General features: G+C 51.3%; 1 protein-coding gene and 1 non-coding gene across 5 annotated transcripts in view; both read right to left on the bottom strand.

Moving 5' to 3' along the window:
* The window catches only part of DGKD (diacylglycerol kinase delta), a 112,867-nt gene that overhangs the window by 5,778 nt on the left and 83,414 nt on the right, over positions 1 to 23,675 (bottom strand). For all 4 annotated transcript variants that reach the window (XM_070422436.1, XM_070422431.1, XM_070422432.1 and 1 more), the window contains 18 exons: positions 21,668 to 21,776; positions 18,431 to 18,570; positions 17,523 to 17,610; positions 16,330 to 16,424; positions 16,113 to 16,212; positions 15,762 to 16,035; positions 14,222 to 14,371; positions 13,294 to 13,407; positions 12,207 to 12,303; positions 10,076 to 10,186; positions 9,225 to 9,321; positions 8,959 to 9,066; positions 7,824 to 7,937; positions 6,701 to 6,835; positions 6,263 to 6,414; positions 5,822 to 5,933; positions 5,645 to 5,737; positions 4,685 to 4,804 (listed from right to left, as the gene is read on the bottom strand). In XM_070422436.1, coding sequence (XP_070278537.1) covers positions 4,685 to 4,804; positions 5,645 to 5,737; positions 5,822 to 5,933; positions 6,263 to 6,414; positions 6,701 to 6,835; positions 7,824 to 7,937; positions 8,959 to 9,066; positions 9,225 to 9,321; positions 10,076 to 10,186; positions 12,207 to 12,303; positions 13,294 to 13,407; positions 14,222 to 14,371; positions 15,762 to 16,035; positions 16,113 to 16,212; positions 16,330 to 16,424; positions 17,523 to 17,610; positions 18,431 to 18,570; positions 21,668 to 21,776 — 2,209 coding nt within the window. The remainder of the gene's footprint in view (positions 1 to 4,684; positions 4,805 to 5,644; positions 5,738 to 5,821; positions 5,934 to 6,262; positions 6,415 to 6,700; positions 6,836 to 7,823; positions 7,938 to 8,958; positions 9,067 to 9,224; positions 9,322 to 10,075; positions 10,187 to 12,206; positions 12,304 to 13,293; positions 13,408 to 14,221; positions 14,372 to 15,761; positions 16,036 to 16,112; positions 16,213 to 16,329; positions 16,425 to 17,522; positions 17,611 to 18,430; positions 18,571 to 21,667; positions 21,777 to 23,675) is intronic.
* On the bottom strand, positions 1,991 to 2,097 carry LOC139015842 (U6 spliceosomal RNA). Its single transcript, XR_011472499.1, has one exon. It is a non-coding gene; the product is annotated as a U6 spliceosomal RNA (small nuclear RNA).

The raw sequence follows: 23,675 nt of genomic DNA, 5'->3' as shown, positions 1-23,675 counted from the left end.
CTGGAAATGACAAGTACCTCATAGTGGGAATGTGCTGTGGAGCCGCTCGCTCTAATCTCCCTGCACGCCCTTCAGAGTCGCCTTCATGGACTTCCTATCATAGGCATTCTAAGTTTTAAGTCCTCTACTATGAAAGTCTAGCTGCTCTGCTAGACCTTCAGCTCCCAGGCGATCAGCCCGGCTCATGGGTCCCCCACACAGGCTGGCACCCACCTCGCACTTCCCAGCGCTTCCTGCAGGAGCCAAACAAAATCCTGTTCCTGCGTTTATATAATTTCTATTAGTGTAAATGAGCATTACATTTATTTCTAACTTTTAATATGGATATGTTCATCCATTCATGACAGGAGACCAGTAGAATGAGGCTGATTATCAACATGTTATCTTACTTTGTCTCCCCAGCCTTTTATTTTTTATTAAAAAAATATATATATAAAGAACAAAGTAGGTGGGATCTCAATGCCAGATATCAAGCTGTATTACAAAGCCACTGTTCTCAAAACTGCCTGGTACTGGCACAAGAACAGACATATAGATCAGTGGAATAGAATAGAGAGTCCAGAAATTAGCCCGAACCAATATGCTCAATTAATTTTTGACAAAGGAGGCATGAACATACAATGGAGCCAAGATAGTCTCTTCAATAAATGGTGTTGGGAAAATTGGACAGACATATGCAAGAAAATGAAACTAGACCACCAACTTACACCATACACAAGAATAAACTCAAAATGGATAAAGGACTTAAATGTACGACAGGAAACCATAAAAATTCTAGAAGAATACAAAGTCAACAAAATCTCAATGCCAAAACAATTTCTTCACTGATACAGCTCCTAGGGCAGTTGAAACTAAAGAGAAAATGAACAAACGGGACTACATCAAAATAAAAAGCTTCTGCACAGCAAAAGAAACCATCAACAAAACAACAAGAAAACCCACCTCGTGGGAAAACATATTTGCCAACGTCATATCTGATAAGGGCTTAATCTCCAAAATTTATAGGGAACTCATACAACTTAACAAAAAGAAGATAAACAATCCAATCAAAAAATGGGCAAAGGATCTAAATAGACACCTTTCAAAAGAGGACATTCAGAAAGCCAAGAGACATATGAAAACATGCTCAAAGTCACTAATCATCCGAGAGATGCAAATCAAAACAACAATGAGGTACCATCTCACACCTGTCAGAATGGCCATCATCAACAAATCAACAAACGACAAGTGCTGGAGAGGATGTGGAGAAAAAGGAACACTTGTGCACTGCTGGTGGGAATGCAGACTGGTGCAGCCACTATGGAAGGCAGTATGGAGGTTCCTCAAAAAATTGGAAATGGAACTCCCATTTGACCCTGTGATCCCACTTCTAGGAATATATCCCAAGAAACCAGAAACACCAATCAGAAAGGATATATGCACCCAGATGTTCATAGCAGCACAATTCACCATAGCTAAGATCTGGAAACAGCCTAAGTGCCCATCAGTAGATGAATGGATTAGAAAACTGTGGTACATCTACACGATGGAATACTATGCTGCTGTTAAAAAGAAGGAACTCTTACCATTTGCAACAGCATGGATGGAACTGGAGAGCATTATGCTAAGTGAAACAAGCCAGTCAATGAAGGAAAAATACCACATGATCTCATTCTTTCATGGATAATTAAGACCATTACAAACTTTTGAACAATAATAAATACAGTGGCAGAGCTGCCTCAAACCGATTGTCGGACTTCAGTGGTAAGGCCAGGGAGGGTTGGGGGACAGGAGGGAGGGGAGTAAGAGATCAACCGAAGGACTTGTATGCATCCATATAACCATAACTAATGGACATAAGACACTGGGGGGTAAGGGAGGGCAGGGGCTTGTCAAGGGTGGGGGGGAAAAAAGGACACATATGTAATACCCTTTGTAATGCTTTAAGCAATAAAAAAAAAAATAACATGGTATTAAATTAAGTATAAGTGAAAAAAAAAAATATATATATATATATATGGAACGCTTCACGAATTTGCATGTCATCCTTGCGCAGGGGTCATGCTAATCTTCTCTGTATCGTTCCAATTTTACTATATGTGCTGCCAAAGTGAGCACTCCCCAGCCTTTTAAAATACACACATTTCAGATAAATTATTCCACCAAGACTACTTCATTAGCAACTCTAAGAGACAATGCTCTCTTCTTTAAACACAATCACAGCACCATTATCACGGGAAACCACCACCAACAATCCACTTATATCGAATGAATTCTCTTTGTGCCCAATCTCCCCAACTGCTTCCCGGTCGGTCTGTCCTCAGTACGCTGATCTGAACCAGGGCCCTGACCAGGTCCCCAAGCAACCTCAGTATCCCCTCCCCGCCTCCCCCGGCCACCCCCGCTTCACCCACCAACAAACCAGCTGTCTGTCCTGTAAGAGCTGATGGCTCCCTGCTCCTCCCTGCAGCGCAAGGCTGCTCAGGACATGGACACTTTTGGGCAAGAGGAGGTCACTGGCTAAGCCCATCCCTCCCTTCCCCACCAATGACCTGCCTATGCCAGTATTTCCCAGGGGACAGAAAATGACCTTTTAATCCCGCTGCACTTTCCAGCTAGAGTTCTTTTAAAAATCATTTCTTTCATCAATTATTTGATTTAAAGAAATGACTTGTACGGATCTACTGATAACACTGAATTTTGGAATCAATGTGCTAATTTTAAAAAATAAACTGAAAGTTCTGGACATTTGTTTCACAATACTGTGAATACACTTAACACTAAAGTTAGACAGGACAGAGACTGGTACCTTTTATGTTTCTCCCCACAATTTAAAAAAATGAACTGGGACAATGTCCATCTTTTTCCAGCTTAATGCTGCTTCTTACATGTGGAAGTACACATCCCTTGGCAGTTTGCCTTTGGAAGCTGTATTTACTTAGATTATTTTGCAAGTTGTTCTGTGGCTATTCTTTTTTAAATGTCTTCAGATTTCAATTTGTATAGTTTAAATTTTTCCTGAAAAATCAACAGTCTCATCAAGATTTTAAAATTTATTACCATTTCTTTTACTATAACTTACTTTATTTTCTTGTGTTTTGTTACATTCCCTTCAACACTGCATTCTGTTCATTTTTTCTTTGATTATATTTGCCAGAGAGTGGTTTGACTTATTTTACTTTCCCAAAAACCCAGCTCATAGATTTGCCTTATTTTTTTTCTTTCAAGTAAATGACTTTCCTATTTGTCAGTAGAAATGCCACCATCCCCTCCAGGGTTCCTTGGCGCCTCTGCACTTCACCCCCATCTCCTCCCTCGCAAGGGAGACTGAGCCGGAGCGCGGTGGAGGGAGCACTGAGTGGCAAGGCGGCCAGCAGGGGAGCCACAGGAGGCCCCAGGGCCCAGGGTGTTCCCAGGACATCTGGCTGCAATTTCTGGCCTCAGGTTCCATCAGATGAAGGCAATGCCACAGCCCCTCCCTGTGTTGCATGCTGCCCTCCCTGAGTGCAGAGCGTTTCTGGTTTGTAACTAAACCTGCTCTTAGGCTCCACCTACCTGTACTATTTCCCACCGACTCCTGCAAGAACTAACACCTGCGCTATCCCTTGAGCCCATGTCCGGGAACCTAGAAACCAGTGGCTCTAGACATGCTTATAGGGTCACCACAGGGACGACCTGTGGTGGTTTGTGTTTGTTTCTGTGGCGGCTGCACAGCACTTGGTGATATTTGTTTTTAAAACATTCTTAGGTTTGAAGCATTGGAGCCATAATCCCTGTGACATGGGCTTTTAGTACCAAGACCAGACAGTCCCAAACAAACAGGGTGGGTTGGTCACCCTGCAACCATGCACCAGGCTGCGAGCCCCCCATGGCTGCAGCTGCTCCTCTGCCCATGAACTGAAGACAAGCCTAGCCCTCCATTCTCCGTCTTCAGAGGAAATCTGTGTGGAGGGAGGAGCCCGACGTGGTCAGGGCAGGACGTAGGAGCACAATTTCCACTCCGAGTTAGCATCTGAGGCTTCCTTGTGCCGAGGGCTGTGCTGCTCAATGTTCGTGTCCAGGAGTTACCTTGTGGGATGTGTCACCCAGGGCAAACTTCCTCCTGGCCCACTCTGCTCGCTATCCCTGAGAGGAAGCAGCCTAGGGTTTGCCTTTATCCAGACGCTGCCCACAAAAACAACCCTTCGGCAAGCACCTGTCTGGGCTATTCTGCCTGCTCTCCGCGGCAGGAGGTGACTGCATCCCAGGGCGCAATGTGCCTGGGGTCCTGTCTGTCCAACTCTAGAACCTGTGCCAAGTGGGGGGTCTCTAAATGCATGAAGAAGAAAAGTGTGAGTAAGTGTCAAACACACCAACTCTGTCCCTGTCAAAAACAAACTTCCAAAAAGCTGCCATTTAACCGACCAATGTTTGTCCACAGGAGGGGAAACAGTGGGCTGGGCTCAGCCTTCTTTCTACCCACTCCCTGGTCAGCAGGCAGTTCTGCTTCCAAGGGCAACACATGCCCAGTCACCAAGGGTCCTTCTCGATACCACCCCCCAACTCCTTCCTCCCGCCAGCCTCTCTCCACAGCATCTGACTAGAGAAGACTCGAGAAGCCATATCAGGGGCTACAAGACTGACATCATCTTAACCCCAAAGCTGTACAGAGCACACTCAACACCAGCACCTAAGGTGCCCACGCTGAAGGCCTGTGCCCACATACCTCTTCATCACTGGGCTCCAGGGGCTGGCACAGCCAAGGGGTGTCCACCAGCTTCCTGAGCTGTCGGTCCATCTCGGCAAGAGCAGCCCCCAGCCGCTCCTTCTGAGGGGGGTCCAACTGCTGCTCCCGCGTGGGGAAGAGAGACGCGCTGGTTATTAGCAGTGGAGCTGGGGCCACGCAGTCCCCAGGGCTGAGCTCACTCAGAGAGGTCCTCTAAACCTCCCCTTCTAAGGAGTGTTGGGGGAGAGAATTAAACTCTCCTTTCATAAACAGTGGAGGAAACCACGCCTGCCGGACAGTCACACTCACAGGGCTGACGCTTCACCTGCCTCCCTGTGCCGTGGGGCCCTCTGTCAAAAGGGACAGACCAGCCCGCCAGCACCAGCTGCAGGAAATGCCCTTCCATTCCAGGATAGCACGGCACAATGGAGGGAAGAGCAGAGGGTATTAAAACTAGACTTTTGGGGCCATTCTCCAGCTGTGTGACTTTTAGCAAGTTGTTTCGCCTCCTCGGCCTTCCAAGTCCTCATTTTTTAAAACAAGAAGGTTGGTCAGGCCATCTCTCGGCCTTTCCCTATGTTAGCTCCTGTGACCCAGTAACCTCCCCACCCTGAGTGCCTCCCCAGAGCCGCCGCTTCAGCCAGGTCTGCAGGGCTGAGTGAGGATGGGCAGTGAGCTCGTGTGCCTACCAGGCCCAGGAGGATGGTTGCCGACCTACAGACGACTAAGGGAGAATTCTGTCTACGATGACAAAGGCGGTCACATCTGCAGGAATCTGACACGCTAGGGATGGCGTGGGTGAGGTGTGGCCAGAAGTGTGTGTTCCACCCACACAGTCAGGTCACAGGATCTCTGAGGCCCCTCCCAACAATGAGTCTAGATTCTTAAAGCCAGAAAATCTGGACTGAAATGTGCGACAATGGCCAAGTCCCACAGCAAGAGCCCAGCTCCTCAGCTCACCAGGGCCATCTTCCCGGACAGCAGCAGCTCTGTCTCGCTGCGCAGGGCCTTCATGTTGTTCACCATCTCCAGGACAAAGCTGCAGTTCAGCCCCTGAGAACAACCAGGATAGACACCATGGAGGAGGCCCGAGGGCTACACATGCCCAGAGGAGCAAGACCGGAAAAGGGCAGGTACCTCCGTGGTTCTGGGCTTGCTGTACACACGGTCCATGGACTTGGAGCTGGCGTTGACGGCGTGGGCAAGTTCCTGCTCCATGTCTCGATGGGACTGAGCTATCTCTCGGATGCTAGAGAAAACGAGAAACTCCACACATCAGAGCAGATGAAGGGTGGTCTAAAGTGGAAGCTGTAAGTGCACTGCTCCTAGGAATCCAGGACAGGTGTGCAGATCTGTGAGCTGGCTCTGAAAACACCCTAGATTTTAAACTTCCGTCTACGTAAACTGAGTAGCTCTCAAAGAGGATCGGTGGAAGTAAATCAAAGCCAAGGGCAAGCAGAAACCCTGCTGGGCTGTGTGAAGGAGGCCAACCAGCACCAAGGGTTTGGGAGGAGGAACTCAACCCATGCATGCCAACGATGGGCGTGGAGCCTGGCGCTCCAGTGAGCGGAAACTGACCTGTGGATAAGGGCTCCCGCCGCCTGCCCAAACTGGTCCATCTGGGTGGCCTCTTCCTCGGACAGGATCCCCAGGTGCAGGGAGAAAGACGGCGGGCGAGGCAGTTCGCACTTCTGCTTGTCTTCCCAGGACTTTAGCGTGTTCTCAAATGCCTAGGGCACGAGAACCCAGAGTTACACTTTCTACTGCCCTCTAGGTGAGCACGTCTCTACCAATGACAAGCACACCTGACATGCTAGGCTCCCAGAGAGGGAGAGGCAGACTCTTCTACACTGGGGAAGAGAAACGGTCCTAGGAATTCCTACACCGTTGGCTTAATACCGGCGTCTAAAAAAGAATAATTTCCTAGAACTAAACATTAAAAACCCCCGAGTCTTCTTATAGAAGCAGCACAGGTGTGCCTGCAGGTGAGCCCTGGCCCCAAAGGCAGCCTCTTACCCTGTCTCGGGTGAGCATCTGGGCCCGGTTCTTGTGGATAATCCGAATGTATCCCGGAGGTTGGACCCAGGCCTCTCCGTCCACCTGCACAGGCACGCCCTCCTCACCCAGGATGGAAATCTTCACCGTGCGACACTGAGCAAACATCACAGCATTACTCGTGCACAGAGCTCACCAAGGAGCCTCACAGCCGCTGAGCACTACAGGAACCTTCCTGCCCTGCACCCGGCACAGGCAGCTGCCCTCTGGAGCAGCAGGCACCACACCCACAGCCAACCCTGCAGTCAGAGCATCCCTGTCCAGGTCGAAGCTCAGGGAGCCTTAGGGTCTGTGCCCTGGCCCCACTGTCCCCTCGCCCAGAACTGCCTCTGTGATCGCAGAGGAAATCTCAGTGATCAGACACAAACACCAGGCCCAGGGTCGGGACGCACGGCTTCCAAGAGCCACTGGGTCCCTGAGCACATGCGACACTGAACAGAGCCAACAGCCCACAAGTGGGGAAGAATGCACTGCTCCTCTCTGCAACAAAAAATGCAGTCAAAGACCTAAAACAGTGAAATCCCAGCAGCCTCCTTTGGGAACAGGTGGGACAACACAGGCTGCGGCTCAAGTCAGCTGGTGTGTCAGCTCCCACCCAGGTTTCTAGGCATAAAGCACCACCCTCCCCTACCCCACAGATTGACAGACCCTTCCCAACCCGTCACCAGAAATAAGTAACGGGGGGTGGGGGGCGGTGCAGAAGCTACATCCCCTCCCGCACTGGGCCTCAGAGTAGCTAGGCGAGGCCACACTTTCTCCACCGACCATATATGCTCAGCCTCTGTTCCTAAGCACAAGTTGCCGCTTCTGAAAGCTGCAGGCATGGTCCAAATCCAGGCCTGGCCTGTCTCATCTCATCCCACCTCAGCAAGAGGGGTAGACAGGGGGCACCCCCAGAAAGAGGGCAGGGAGCTCAGGCTGGGTGCTAATTGGTCCCAATTTTGAGCACCCATTCTTCTGGGCTCTGCACCAGGACGCATTTATTGGGGAGAGTGCAGTGTCAAGACTGTGGTTCTGGGCCAGGTCCTGCTCTCCCAGAGACGGCCTCCCAGGCCCTCCCTGCCTCCAGGACCACAGCCAGTACCTGGGCAATCCGGTGATGCTGCAACTTAATGACCCGAGAGACAGCCATCTGCATACTGCCAAACACAGCGACCACCTCCAGGATCTTATCATCAAAGGACGGAGCTGCGAAGGTCTGAAAGGTGGAGGCAGAGCTGACCTGGGCTCCCACTTCCCTGAACACATGCCACATACTTCTCCCTGTTAGGGCTGTTGCACTGGTGAAAGCAGACAGGCCCCTACAAGGAGGTGATGCGTCCTAACTGAAGCAGCAGCTACAGTATGAACCTGTTACTAAGATCCTGAAACCAAGCTGCCTAGGATCAAATCCCGGATCTGCCACTTACTAGCCTTGTGACCCTGGCAAGTCACTTCATTACCCTGTTCCTCAGTTTCCTCATCTGTAAAGTAGGGTAATACTGGTACATGCCTCAAGGGGTTGTTATGAGGACTGACTATGTTCACAGTCTCAGAAGAGTGACCAGCACATATTAGTGTCCAATTAGTGTTAACTATTTTTATTAGCTCTTATGTCCAAAGGAAGCCATGCCCCTGGTTAAAACCTACCACTGCCTCCCAGAGTTCTCAGCATAAATTCCGAAGTTCTCCCCTGGCTTATACAACCCCATGTGAACTCTAACTTCTCTGCACCCCACCCGCTGCACAGTGCCATCAGACAACTTCTGCCCCATGTCACTGTCTAGCCACTAAGCCTTCCATCTGCTGCTCCCTCTGCCTGGAAGAGCCTCCCCCTCTTCTTCCCTCCCCCAACACTCCAACTGACCTGGCTGACCCCAAATCATCCTTCAGGACTCAACATAGATGTCCGCTCCTCCTAGAAGCCTTCCCAGATCGCCACCAGTCAGGGTTGGGCCTGGCTTCAGCGTCACACCTGTGCCTCTGAGCACATCTGTTCTAGTCAGCCTCCCTTCTCATGAGCAGGGGACACCACCTGTCTTGCTCTCCACTGTACCCCCACTGCCAATACAAGAAAGGTGGTGTGCATCCATCCCTCTGCATCACTGACAGAGCACCCCGAGTGCTGATGCTCTATCAGGGCCCCAAGTGGCTAATGCTCCTTGAAGGGGCTGCCTCTCTGGTCACCGCCTCCCTGCCCCCAAGCTCAGGCCCATGCTAACCAGAACCCCTGTACGTACATCATCTTCCTTTGTGCCCCCCCAGAAGTTGGTCCCTCCGGCATAACTGGGAATATTGAGGACAGCAATTCCTTGGAGACTGGGAAGCGGGATGGGCCGCCCATCACACTGCGTGGTGGAGAAGCAGGAAAAGGAAAGGAGAGATTCGGGCATCAACCAGTCCTTCCTCACAGGCAACCCGCCCCAGGGCCGAGGAGGCCCCGCTGTGGGGGGCTCCCACCGAGGGGTCCACAGGGAGCAGCGCTCACAGGAAGCCCCCAGCTCACCTCCAGCAGGACCTTTTGCTCCAGGTTCTTATAGGTCCTGTGCAGCAGCTCTTTGGTCCCCAGCACCCCATACCACATCATGTTCTTGGTTCGGCTCCTAGAGAAGGAATGACAGAACGGGCGTAGGTCATGGCTTTCTTTCTAGTTAACTAGTCATTGCTAAAAAGTGTGGGGTGGCATCTGATCACAAAAGGGTGAGACTCAGCGATTCTCAGCGACCCCTTAAGGAAGGACATGTTCCTGTTAGTATCTATGAAAGGAAGGCACAGAGGTATGTTTATTGACTGGAAAAGTAGTATTTCTCAAGAAAGTAATCATACCCTGAAAGGTAAAACTTCACAAAAATTTTATAAACCATGAGCTTTTCTGACTATAAAATTATGTTTACCACCCGACAATTGAAAAGCACATCTGTAAGTGCTGGTGATCAATGCTGCTGGGGGTTTCTGTCTTTTCTGGGTGTGCGATTTACAGGAGGAATAACCAGCCTGCCATCTCCTGACGCACTGTCCACTTCTTAGCACACTTTGTGTTGCCTGCCCCTGGATAGGAACCTCATAGACTTATGAGTCTCCTAAGAGACTCAGTCCCTCTTCCCACTGACTGGGGTCACTCGCTTTCTTGTGCTGAATTTGCCCAAACCTGGACAGCCCTCGGGGAAGCCTCCTCTGAGCTGGCCTCTCGGACTTTCACCTGCTTCCACCCACCTTTGAAAGCACCTCCATTTGCAGACACAAGGCATTCAGGTAGCACACTGCACATCCTTTTATCTGCTGACTCCAAAAATTACCTTACTGACCAGGAGAAATGGGGAAGACTCGAGGACAGGTGTGCACACAGGTGTCACCCACCTGCACTTCTCCGGGTGCTCATCACGCTTGTTGTTGAAGTCCAGGGATATCTTCGCATCCAGGCCAATGCCAAAATAATTGTTCATGACACATTTCTCTGTGTAATACTCTCTGCAAAAGGGGTTTCAGAGCAATTAAAACAACCCTGTTTAGCAGCTTCCCAACCTCTAGCAGTTCTTCTGAAGGCAAAACTCTTTTTTTTTTTTTTTTGTAAGAGTGTTGAGAAATAATGCATATACCATATAGTTTACTCACTTAAAATGTACAATGAGATTTTGGGGGGCTGTTTTTCATTTTGTTTTATTAATCCTCACCCAAGGATATTTTTCCATTGATATTTAGAGAGTGGAAGGGAGAGGGGGAAAGAGAGAGAAACATCAATGTAAGAGACACACATCGATTGGTTGCCTCCCACACAAACCCCGACCAGGACCGCAGATAGAGCCTCCAACTGAGGTACATGCCCTTGACCAGAATGGAACCTGAGACCCTTCAGTCCGTGGGTCCGACCATCTGAAAACTGAGCCAAACCAGCTAGGACTACAACGCAATTTTGATGCAATCACAGAGTCATGTAACCATCACTACAATCCATTTCAGAATTACAGGATCACCCCAAAAAGAAAGCTCACACCGTTAGCCAGCACTCTCAACCCCTCCCCAGCCCCCGACAACCACTAATCAACTTCTTATCTCTATGGATCTGCCTCCTCTGAACATCTCATAGAAATGGGGTCCCAAAACAACAAGGGGCTCTTGTGTCTGGCTCCCTTCACTGAACAGTGTTCCCAGGGCTCAGGGCCTGGAGGAAGCAGGGCTTCGGGGGCCTGAGAAGTGGACAGGCAGGCCACAGAAGGCCATGGCAGCACAGACAGAATGACCAGGTCCTGGGGTGACGGGTGGCGGCCTGGTGCCCCAGCCTGGGTGGAGGAGGAAAGCAGCTTTGGTCTCCCTAGGTGAAGGAGAAGTCTCCCCAGTCTGAAGAGGAGAGAACAAAGGTAGACCAATGGCTGCGGCGGCCAGACTTGGAACCTCAGAGATCTCAGATTAAGAAAACAAACAAAATATGGAGTTGTGGGGGGGAGGGAGGGCCAGGACACTGCTCACAGGAGGCCTTTTCGAGGAAACAATGTCAGGAAGGGTCCAAACAAGAGCCCAGGCAACCCCGGGAGGGGCCTGGAGTGAGGAGCAGACAGGCCTGTAGGTGGCAGTGGCAGGTCCTAGACAGGATGCCCAAGCACTGGGCAGGCCAGCACGTGGCAACAGGTGTCTGAACAGAGGCAGCTCCCTGGCAACTGGCCTGGCAGGACTGTCATTCTTCGTACTTCCAGCTTCACCTTCCCAAAACTCAGAGTCTCTGTAACCGCACATTTCTCAACAGCTCTCCCCGACCACACCAAACACATGGTTGGCAACTTCTAACCAATCACTACCACCTGTCGCTAACTGCCCAGAAATTGCTATCAGCCAGCAGAAAGGAAAACCTAGAAGAATGGGTTTTCAAACACCATCTGTGTCTGCAATGGCGTGTACACACACAGGAACAGACTCAACTGAACTGCTGTACACACTGCTCACTGCCTCAGGCCAGGGGCAGAGGACACAGTGCGGGAGCACAAAGCAACTCTGGAACTCTCCTCCCCACACATCTCAGCCCAGGACAGTGTCTCCCTGGGCATCACCAGGAGCTTCCAGCCCAGGGATCTGTGACTGCAGCTCTAACGGGAGCAGACCCCATAGGAGAAAGCAGCAGAACAGCAGGGGGGGTGGGGGGGTGGGGAGGAAGTAGTCAGGAAGAGGCGCCAACACAGGGTCAGCCGAGGTTACCAAACAGTGATAATGAAGAATAAGTGGAAAGTTAGTTCCCAACTGGAGTTTCTGAACCTGCCAAAAACTCAGAACATTACATATATTCAGAAGACGCTGCCTCATGACCATCGGAAATGAGCCAGGACAGGCTACATCCCATCGTCCCATCGTCCCATTTCTGGGGTTTCCTTACCAGCTGACACCAGCTGGAAAAGGGTCCCCTAGTCAACTGCTCACAAATTACTCCAGTTAATGCCAAGTCACTTTTCTAGGCTCCAGCATTCTTTTACCAACATGCCCCCTTGGTTCATGCCACACTCACAGGTTTTCTGGTTCGGAGTTGAAGGGATCAGCATTAATTAATAAGCGACTGATAACTGAACCGCCAGGCAAGGAACCAGACATCCCCGCGCGAACATCTGTGAGGGAGACAACCCATATTCATGAGACAAAAGCAAACATACTGGTGACAGAAATCAACACCTGTGAGACACGTACAAAGATGGCTTGTGAAGACAGTCCTCATTAAATGTACAAAGCTCCGCCAGAATGAGCTCTTCGTACGACTCATCTTAGAACCCAGTCATCCAGCTTTGGAAGGCTACAGTCATGAGAAATAAACACCTTCAAGCCGCCTGCATCCATTTAAAATCTTTAAATCACACATTAAGGCAGAGATGAAACCTATTTTTGAACGTTCTGCCCATCCATGCCTCCAGTAATATCTTTATCACTGGCTACCCAAATGCTCCTCATTTCCGAGGGCTCACTTCCCAAGGGCTTCTGAAATTTTCTTTTTATTTAGTGGAGATTCACTAGAAATTGACAAATCACTTATAGGAGTAGATGGTGTGGCTAGGAGGCCTCCAGACTCTACCTGAAGCTGGTTAAGGGAGCCTTGCTGGCAATTTCAACCCCTTATGGCATTTCTTCCTATGAAGATAAGGTCTGTCACCACTGCCCTGGAGTTGCCTGCACTTCATCCCAGCAAATGAGAGCAAGGGCAGGGAAGAGGACTGGGCCAGCCCTCCCGGCGGCTAACTGCTCCTGCTGCAGTCATACTAGCAACAGAGGCACGACTCCACAGTCCCACCCACAGCCTGCCACCCTCCTTGTTCACTCAGGACAACTATTTTGCCTGCTTCACATGCGTTCCTGGAGCCCCACTCCCCTACCCCCACCTGTGAGGCGATCTGGGTGCCATCTGCCCTTTGTAATGACTAAGAGCACTTTCATACCGTGACTGAACTCTGAATTCTATCTACTTTCCCAAGGACCTATAGACTCTTGGAGGACAGAGACCCGGTCTCGTTTATTCCCACAGACCCAGTGCTGGGCAAAGCGACGGGCCTGACACCCTCCCACAGACAGGCTCACCACTGTGCCCACCTGGTGGTGGGAACACTCACTCGGGAAGAGGATCTTCGTGTTCAGCGCTGGCAGGCCATCCCGGCTTCCTGACTGGGGAGGAAGAGAGGCAGAACTCCCTTTGCTGATCAGCTTCTCACATGGGGACTTGGACACTATAAAAACAGGACACAAAGCCACAAGACTATTCAAAACAAACCATGACTGACTACTGGGAAAGTTCACTAGGGAAATGCCAGGTGGAGGGGCCGGGGGAAGTGTGGAGCTTACAAGCCACTGGTCAGCCCATGTGGAGCTGGTGAGATAAAGAAAGAGGCCCAGAGAGAGAGACGAAGAGGGGACAAGAGGCAAGTGGGTCTGAATGCCTTCAAGAGGGTGAGGCTGGGGCGGGGCAGGGAGGGGCTGGACCCTACTCACACTGGGGACGCGTTCTAAGTGGTCATGACCATGGAGTGAACTCCGAGACAGATACCTGTTATTGGCTTGTCTGGGTACAAGGGAGGGGCCATGAACAGCCAGGGGGCAGGGACATTCTCCACACCTGGAGCCTGAGCTGTTCCAGGACAGATAAGGGGCACAGGAAGAGGACCCATGGGGCTGGGTGATGCTCTGACCTAAATGCCAGGCCAGGCTGGCTCTGGCTGGAACAAATTTCCTATGTTCATGGCAGGTGGCTGGCTGCAACCAGGAGGTTCTGAGATCTACTGGGTCTGGGGCACAGGGAGGTTCTGAGCCCTACTGGGTCTGGGGCACAGGGAGGTTCTGAGCCCTACTGGGTCTGGGGCACAGGGAGGTTCTGAGGAAAGCACACTCCTCAGCAGCAAGGCTCCCCCCTCCCCAGCACCCTCTCCCACCTGCCCCCAGACAAACGACGCACAGCAGGTGGTACAGGGAAAGGCCATGTGTTAAGCTTTCTGAGTGTCATAGGCCCGATCGCAGGACTGAGGGTCACCCAGCTGGCGGCTGTACCTTTGCGGAGACTTCTATGCTTGGCAACCCCGCAGCTCTCACTGTGGCACATGGTGTCCTCTGACTTCAGGTCCTTTTTCTCCTCTGACTCAGAGAGACCTAAGACAATCATCTCCTGTTCTTGGGTCTGGGCATTCTGCTCATCGACAGCTGCATGGAAAGAACGTCCACAGCTCAGCCCAAGGACATTACTGTAGGAAAGGCCAGGCTGATGGAGGTCCTGCTGCACAGACTCCCCTCTTCATCTACCAATTTGATTTTCCTTCAAATGTCCTCTTGGCTACAGCTTAGACCTGAAGCTCCCACCTCACCCACTGTCCCCCTGGGCCTACCACACTGCAAGTACCATGGGCACCGGGCATCCATGCCAGCTGGCTGGGGAGGAGGGCCCAGAGGCTGAAGATGTGGAAAGAAGGTGAGTGAAAGATTGAGAGCCTAGAGCAGCCCTGGGAGATGTGGTGAGAGCTCTACCTCGTGCATCCACCAGTATGTAGGTAGGAGGTCACGACTTATTCTTCTCACGGAAGCAAGAAGCAGCTGATCTGCTCAGAGTGAAAAGGTGAGGGCTAGGAAAGCATCTGAAGGGTGTGGACCTGTGAAATGGTTTCCGAGGGTAATGACAGACAAGACAGACCCAAGACAAGAAAAAACTTGCCGAGGAGGGATCTGGGGGTCCCGGCTAGGTTGGAGGCAATGAAGTTCACAGGTCAATGTGGTTTTTCAGCATTCTCATCTAAGCTTAGCAAACCGAGTCTGGAGAAAGGGAGTGACTAGCCAGGCAAATCTTTATCCTATGTGGTCTATCTACCTCTCCCAGGCCCCAGGCTGATGGTGGGCAGTCAGCACGCCAGGCCAATGACCTGCCCATGCCCAGGGCACCCTCCACCACTGCAGCAGTCCTGACTCAGACACCATTGTGCACATGGTCCCCCCACTTCTTTGACTACCTCCCTGGGCTCCCCCAACCTCCAACCTCTCTCTGTCCACTGACTTGATGGATGGGGCCCACCTCTCCAGGTGTCCTAAGAGCACCTCAGTTCTAAGCACCACGGCTCTCTCAGAACACACTCCCCCAGAGCAGCCCCTCCTCCAACTGGAGGACACACATCCTGCAGGGCTGCACCCGAGGTTGGTTGGGCAGAGTTCCCACAGGTTAACTCCCTTCTAGGGAGTGGGCCCCCTATTCAGGGATCAGTTTCTCCAAGGAGCCCCCTGCGTATGCCCATGAGGCACCTTTTCACCAGCCAGGGGCACCCTCCAGCTCTGCCTTTTACTTTCTGGATCCCTGGGTTCTCTTTCCACAGTCTTTACATCAGACCAAGTAGGTGAGCAGGGAGAAACGCTGCGGGCATGCGCTCAGGTAGGAGGTGCTGCCTCCTGTCAGGCAGCCTAGAGATAAACCGCTAGGCCGGAAGTGACCTCGGGCTATCAGGCTTTGACCTACATGGTGGATGCCTTTCCAGCACCATGTTCGGAGGAAACTGGGTGTGCCCAGCACTTGCCTGAAGAAAGCTCCCTTTGTCATTAAGAGACCAGCTACCTTTTTCTGTGTGTTCTATGATCTGACGAATCGCCTTCTTCAGGCTGTTGGCTCTCAGCATGAGCTGTTCCCGAGGCCTGAATATCTGCGGCCGGGCTGGACATGCTGACCCCATCGAGCGGTCCACAGCTGAGCCACAGCTGCTGCCCGTTCCATCTCCATCTTCTGCCTCCTCAGCAATGGTGGGCGGCGGGGTGGGCAGAGAGGACGAGGCCTGGGACTCATCATCCAAGGTCTTGAGGAGAGAATCCAGCTTCTCTTTCAGGACAGAGCACTGGACGGGAACAAATGGAGTGGAATGGAGTGCCTCTCATCCTGACACCCTCCCAGTCAGGGGCTCAGGGAACAGACCTTCTTGGCCATGACCTCAGACTCCTCCGAGCTCTCGGTCGTCTTCTCATAGGCCTTTCCCACTCGAGCCACAAAGTCCTTCACCGTCTCGCAGAGCACTCTGGGAGAAAGCGCAGAAAATCACTTCTAGACACAGTCCTGGCTGGGGACTGGCCCCGTGTGGGCGCCCCTGCCCCCCCACCCCCACCCCCCACCCGCCGAGGCAGCTGGCACTCACTTTGCTGATGAGATCACCACCGAGTGCTGGTCAGAAGTCAGGATTTTGGAAAGATGGGCCGCGACCGAATCTTCATAGAAGAGAATTTGCTGCACCTACAATTACCCCAAAACAGGGTGGGATTATTGTAGGAAGTTCACCCAGTGAACTCCTCACCCACTGCGCCCGCTAGTCGGGCCTCAGCTCACTTCCTTCAACAATCTGAGACCTGCCAGTGCTATCTGAAAGATGTCAAAGGCTTGATCCAGATGTGGACAGAAGGGCCTTAACAAAAAAGAGCATATTGATAAAGACAAGTATCTCATGCTTCTTTGTCCTTTAGCTTGAGATTCACCACCAGCAGCCTGTGCTAGGAACTAGGATCTTCTATCCTGTTTCCATAGGCAACACTCCTTAACTCAGGTTCCATTCACAGCAGACAACACATCTGTCTACCTGGTTGGGAATGTGGCCTGGCCCATCTTCTTCTCTCAATGTAAGTTCCCCCTTCCTCACTCATCTCTGTCTGCTGATATGGGAGATCTGACGCTGTGTAATCCCTAGTCCCTAGCCCAGGGCCAACAAACTTTACTATCAGCTAGACCGTACACATAGTCTTCCTCTCTTGAAAGGTACAGACCATTCTCTGCTCACAGGCCATGTCAAAGCAGGCCCAGGAAGATGTGGCCTGGGGGCCAGTTTGCCAATCGCTGATCTAGCCCACTGTCCTTGACCCTGCTGGCGAGCAGACGGCCCCTGGCAGAGTTCTCTCTCCTGCTCAGCCAGCAGCCAGCTTGCCCAGTGGGGATGAGCACAGCTATGTGCCAGAACTGCACTACTGCAGGATATAAAATAAGGAAGGCAAAGTTTAGGCCCTTATGAACTATTAAGACATAACAGCCCTAAAACAAAAAGAAGAGTGAATGGTTGAAGTGGCACAGCTAGCTGCAAAGGGAGGCTACAAAGAGGATGATGGGGCAGCAGCAGGTACAGGGAGGGTGGGAAGTCCTAGGGAAGTGTCACCACGAAGGCCCCAAATCCTGATGACAACTGGGAAGCCTCCATCCAGATGACCCAAAACCTGGGGAGGTCAGAGTCCATGTGGCTCCACCTCAACCTTGAGCTGACCCTGAACTCCTGGTCTAACCTAGGGCTGGGCATGAGAGCACTGGGGTACAGGGGAGGGGAGGGGAGGGGAGGTGACCGGAAAATACCTCGGAACCCTCGCTGAAGTCCTCGGTGACGACGGTAGAAGAGGAGGCCTGCCGGGGCAGTTTAGTCTCGTAGGCCATGACACTCCACCTGCACACAAAGGCAGCTCCCAGCAGGTTGCTCCACCTCCCAGGCAGGCCCTACACCTCCCTCCTTGTGTCCTGGAGACCTGACCTTACAACAATTCTAACTTCATCTGTAAGTCCTTTATCTTGGCTGTGTCTCCTAACTTGGCTCCTCCCAAAGCTAAGAAAAATGCTACACCAGTTAGTCACTATGGCTCCAGTGATGGAAGAGAAAGCCAGCAGCCAGCTCTTCATCAAATGCACAACATGGGAGGGGCAGCTGAGTGGATGCGTGATCAAACCTGCTCATGGCAACCACAGGATCGTGAAGAACATGAGCATTTTCAATGACACCAATCCACCACAGGCTCTGGTTAGCAGGATTTCAGACATGAGTCAGAACTCAAAGCAGTTCACCCAAGAAGGATGCCAAAGTGTTATTAAACACACAGAGACTATGTATCCAATACTTAAGATCCTTCTAGGAACAGAACATGAGAAAATGGGGTTGCTCAATTATGGATAATGAGCACTCTACTGATAGGCATCAGATGACGGCTGCAATGGCTCAAGGGGACAGAGCCACCTTCTTTAATAGTCCCAGTGGATCAGGCTTGGCCTCAAGAGAAGACCTCAGCACTCAGTTCATAACCTGTCTGTTATCTTTTTCATAATCCTGGTCAAAACTTAACTCCCAGGAAAAAAGAATTCCGGCTCAGGTCAAATTTTTACAACTATTTGTCAAAGGCCTATGGTTCGCAGGGACCCCAGGTAAGAACAGCTGGTCGAGATGACTTGTCTCCAACCAGCTCCTGTGGTGCAACACGAGAATGCGCCCCACTCACCTGTCCAGCATCTTGGTGCTGGCTCTTTCCAGCTTCTCCAGGATCTGCGGGAGCTGGGTGTCATCGTCACAGGCCGAGCCCCAGCCTAACACGCGAGCCAGGTCATTCCCTGTGCCCAGGGGCAGCACTCCCAGCTGACACTGGCAGAACACAGTGGGAAGATACAGTATTGAGCCCCCTCCTCTTTGCTGACAATGGTGGCTGATCTCAGTGTAAGAGACCTGCTCCAAAAGGAGTGGGGCTTCCATCCCAGGCAGAGCCACAGAGCCCACGGCCTTTCTAATCCCACAGAAAAGTCCTCCCTCTCCACAAGCTGTATCTCACATGTTGCTACATTTTAACTACCCTCTAATACAGTGGTTCTCAACCTTCTGGCCCTTTAAATACAGTTCCTCATGTTGTGACCCCAACCATAAGATTATTTTCGTTGTTACTTCATAACTGTAATGTTGCTACTGTTATGAATCGTAATGTAAATATCTGATATGCAGGATGGTCTTAGGCGACCCCTGTGAAAGGGTCCTTCGACCGCCAAAGGGGTCTCGACCCACAGGTTGAGAACCACTGCTCTAGTACCTCTCTGATCTACATTTCCCAAATCCCCTCCCCTCCCATTTTACAGCTATGGCCACAGTCCTGTCTCTGACTGTTGAGTGTCTGAACCCCTGAAGAATGATTCTGTAACTCCCACCGCCTGTCCCTCCATCCACTGCATCTGACTCACTGAAGCCAAGCTCATCTTCTAAAGACACCACTAGCGTCATCTTACTCCTCCAAAAACATTGGCAATGGCTTCTAAGTCCCATCAGAAAAGGCACCAGGACATCCAGTCTGGCCACAAAACTCAAACACACCCAGTGCTCAGCCAACATACCTCTACATGCTATTCCCCAGAGAGACCACCCCCCCTGCACTGCTCAGGCCTCAACCCTCCCCTTGGAATTCCCACCCCAGAGCTCCCACCACATCAAGTCAGTCCTCAGGAAGCTCCCTAGACACTGGCTGCCGAGACCTCTCCACCTCCATCGTCTACATGCAGTGTGCAGGGTGGGTCACTGGTCCTAATAACTGCACACCCAATGGTCACCTGCTCCAGCCACAAGGGAGGCGCTGCCACCCTGGGGGGGACAGCAAGCTGGAGGGTGAGGACCAGGAGCCCGAGCACTAGGTGAAGAGGTCCTGGCACTGGCTCCCTGGAACCTAAAAGAAAAGGCACAAGCAGTGGAGGTGAAGGCATGGAGGTGACAGTAATGGTCCAGCTGGAGAGGTGACCCCCTGCCAAGTCAGAGTTCCTCAAGAGGAGGGTAGTGAGGAAAAAGTCAGAGAAGCAGAGAAGGAAGAGGGAGCCAAACTGGGACCCTAGCAAGCTGTGTTATGAAGTCTGGACTTTGTCCTAAAGACAAGGGGCCACCAAAGAACACTTAGGGGGGTTCATGGGCAGAACTGCCCATGGTGAAAGTCCCCGGGGAGGGTGGACGGCAGCACACAGGGGCTAGCTTAGACACTCTGGGGTGGCAGGACTGAGCCCAGCAACTAAGTAGAAATGAGGAGGGAGGGCAAGGGAAGAATCAAGAATGACCAACTGCCAAATCTCTGGCTTGGATGTCTGGTGGATGATAATTTTCAGACTCTAAGGAAAGAAAGGGGGGCGGGCAGGGCTGAGTGGTGCTCAGTGCTGGAAATGTTGGGCTTGAGGTGGGAAGGGGCAGCCAGGAAGACGAGAAACACCAAGGAAAGCTAGGAGAAAGATGGCTGACCAGAGAATCAAGTGCCACAGAGAAGCCAAAGGAGATAGTGCTCACTGAACTCAGCTGAGTGGATGAAACCTGCCTTCCTGATTAGTGACAAACTTGATGATCATCCTGGAAGTCAACAGAACACAGGACCTAAGTGTAGTGCTCTAACTTTACCACTAGAGGGCAGCATTCTCTTTCCTGAGCAAGTGGCCTTGCTGGAGAGTTCACTGTCCAACTTCCAACATCATTTTAGTGCCAGAGGCTAAAAAAATGCCTAAAAACAGTCCACCCCACCTGAGAGTCAGGTCGAAGATCTGGAAAACAGTGTGTTGAAAGCAAATGACAAACTAGGAAAAAATATCACCAACAAAGAGTTTACACCCCTAATATGACAATAATCCTTAAAAATTAAAATTTTTAAATTTTTTTAAAGGCAAATACCCCAATTGAAATGTAGGCAAGGAACATAAACAGGTAACTCACTTAAAAAGTCATGGTTAGCCTGGATGGCGAGGCTCAGTGGTTGAGCATCGACCTATGAACCAGGAGGTGATGGTTCGATTCCCAGTCATGGCATATGCCCAGGTGGTGCGTGCAGGAGGCAACCAATCAATGATTCTCTCTCATCGTTGATGTTTCTATCTCTCTCTCTCCCTCTCTCTTCCTCTCTGAAATCAATAAAAATATATTGAAAAAAGAAAAAGAAAAAAAATTCACGGTTAATTGAGATGTTTGATTTCACCAGTAGTGAAGAAATAAAAATAAGACATACCCTGGAGAGCAGGAAGGGTCAGAAATAGACTTACTGGAACTGCAAGTCACAGTTAGGCTTCCTTGGACCTCGCTCTATCAACAACAGACTCGTATCACCCATGCTGTTCCGTGCCTGCACTTTATAAATCAGCATGTTGTGGCATCTTGCACTCACCCCCTGGCAGGAAGTGGAGATCTGTGGGTGGTTTCCACCTGGCAAAGCTCTGCGCTGAGCTAGCTCACTCCCCCACTGATGATCCCCTACCTGGGCATTCATAACGACTACTGGTGAAAATCATACAGACCCTTTCCCAGCTATGCTCTTTCAAAGAGCGTCCAACCTTTAGACTCTGCTCTGTACTGCCACACTGCTGTCCTTCCAGACTGCATCAATCTCATCTCCTAATGCCACAAAAAACTGTCCTTTCCCACACCTGTCCATTGTTCATCTTATTCGTTTTTGCCCAACTAAGTAGACAAAAAGGTCATACCTTTACTTCTAACTGTGAAGTTCCTGTTCCCCTGTCACAGCCCCAGCCCCAGCCCCAGCCCCAGCCCCAGCCCCTGGCCCCATGATGCTATCGAGCTACCAGCTCTTCCCTTCCAGACCTTAGCTGACCCCTGCCTGGGAACAGTACTCCAAGGGGACATGGAGTGTCACCAAGACAGCCCAGCTTCTCTCTAACTGTGACATCACCCCCCCACCCCCACCCCATTCCCAGGGCTGGGCTCCTCCACATTCAGGCACCTGTTTGTGAAGATTGAGGCTGTCGATTTCAGAGAGGACCCAGCCAACACTGCCGTCCCCACCACAAACCAGAATCCGGAATGTATCAAACTTCTGGAATAAGCGTAAGCTGCAAAGAAAAGAGAATGTAATGAGATGAGGTGCATTCTAAATGACAAATGATGGCCAGTTAGTCCTGGGCGAGGGCTCCGTCTGTGGTACTCAGGCCGACCTTGCACCTTCCCTGTGATTAAGTCCCTCAGAGGCAGAGCCCAGGTGCTCAGACTCAGCCTGCTGGGGCCACTGGGCACCTGAGAGCAAAAGCCTCCCACCCGAGGCCTCTGTGCCCATTACCCCCTCGCCTAGTCCCCACGCCCCACTTGCCTAGTCCCCACGCCCCATTTGCAAAAGCCTCCCACCCGAGGCCTCTGTGCCCATTACCCCCTCGCCTAGTCCTCACACGCAGCCAGAACCTGCATGGGCAGCTGAGGAGCCCAAGAAGCACAATTATGTCCACTTTACCTTCCCGCTGGGCCACTGCATCCTCCCAGGTGATGTGACCCATCCCTCCTCCCCACGTGACCCACCTCCATCTGCTTCCCGAGCTCTTCATGGTCACCTGCCCCTCGCATGTAGTGTCCCCCTCTGCTCACTCCTCACCCACTTCCTGAGTGGCCTGATCCAAGTTTTGGCTTCAGAGACCACACATATGCCGATAACCCTGAATGACCCTAAACCATGACCTCCAGGCTTTCCTGAAGGACAATACTTGCACTTGTCTACCAAAAGAGTCACTCGGGTGTTCTAGGTTCCCCTCCTGGGAAAATAGCAGAGCTACCATCAAAACAGTCACCAGACCACCATTGCTGTCCCGTCCACCATTGCTTCTCTCATAAGCACTACATGAGCCTTCTTCCTAGCTCACGTCTCCTGCGAATACCTCTGATTGCTACCAGTATGATCTTCCCTAAACAAGTCTTGTCCAGTGTCTCACTTTAACTAGTTGCCACTTGTTTCCTGGAAAGGTTCCAACCTCTTGGCCAGCACCCACAACCCTCCCTGGCCAGCAGCTGACATCCCACTGTCTTCTCACCTCTTGGCACACACAGTACCTTCTGCCCAACAGGCTCCAAACCTCCCTCCCCCCATGACACCAATTCTCCTCGAACACTGGCTCAGGGAGAAACTGAGAAACCCCGATTTGATTTATAAACTCCTCCTGTGGCTCCCACAGAATCTGCATGTCTCCCTGTCATGGTGACAGACGCTGTCGTGTGACCTTGACTATGTGTCCATGTGCTACATCCCGGCAGGCAGGGGCCCACCTTAGTAGGCCTTCCACCTAGCTGAATCTGAGCCAGAGGACATCCTGGAAAGACAAAAGGGAATGAGGGATGCACGTGACTTAGGGAATAAACACAGGTGAGGTTCTGAAGCAGCAAGGCTGCCTCTGACTGTCAGGGTGCTTCTCTGAGAACACTGACCTCTCCCAGGCCTCCTGCTCTCCAAGGACAGGTGACACATCAAGGGCAGGAATCAAGAAAATGAAACAGTGTGCCTAAGTTTGTTTATAAAGTGTGAGATCGAAGCTGCTTCCCAGAAATAAGAGTTTACTAAACCAACTGCCCCTGTGCCTTTGTGGGGCCCCGTCTCCTACACAACACCACCCCAAACACGGGTCTGCATGCAGCCAAGGAATATTTGGTTCTTCTCAAATTCCCTGTCCAAAGCCATTCCACAGCATTCGTCCAACACTCTCGGTGCCTCGCTGAGTGAACCTGTTTAGTATATCAGGACAAGGGCTGTCTGATCCCTTCACTACCCCCCTCCCCATTTTTTAATCCTCACCTGAGGATATGTCTATTGCTTTCAGAGAAAGAGAAAGAGAGAAACATCAATAGGTTGCTCCCATATGCACCCCAACAAGAGATCAAACCCAAAACCTAGGTATGTTCCCTGACCGGGGATTGAACCCTCACCTTTTTTGGTGTATGGGACAATGCTCTGAGCCACCAGGCCAGAGCACTGG

Source organism: Myotis yumanensis, unplaced genomic scaffold (assembly GCF_028538775.1).
Source record: "Myotis yumanensis isolate MYYU_CA2020_CCGP unplaced genomic scaffold, mMyoYum1.0.hap1 SCAF_8, whole genome shotgun sequence".
Taxonomy (NCBI): domain Eukaryota; kingdom Metazoa; phylum Chordata; class Mammalia; order Chiroptera; family Vespertilionidae; genus Myotis; species Myotis yumanensis.
The sequence above is the reverse complement of the archived record's forward strand: the minus strand, read 5'-3'. Positions and strand labels throughout refer to the sequence as shown.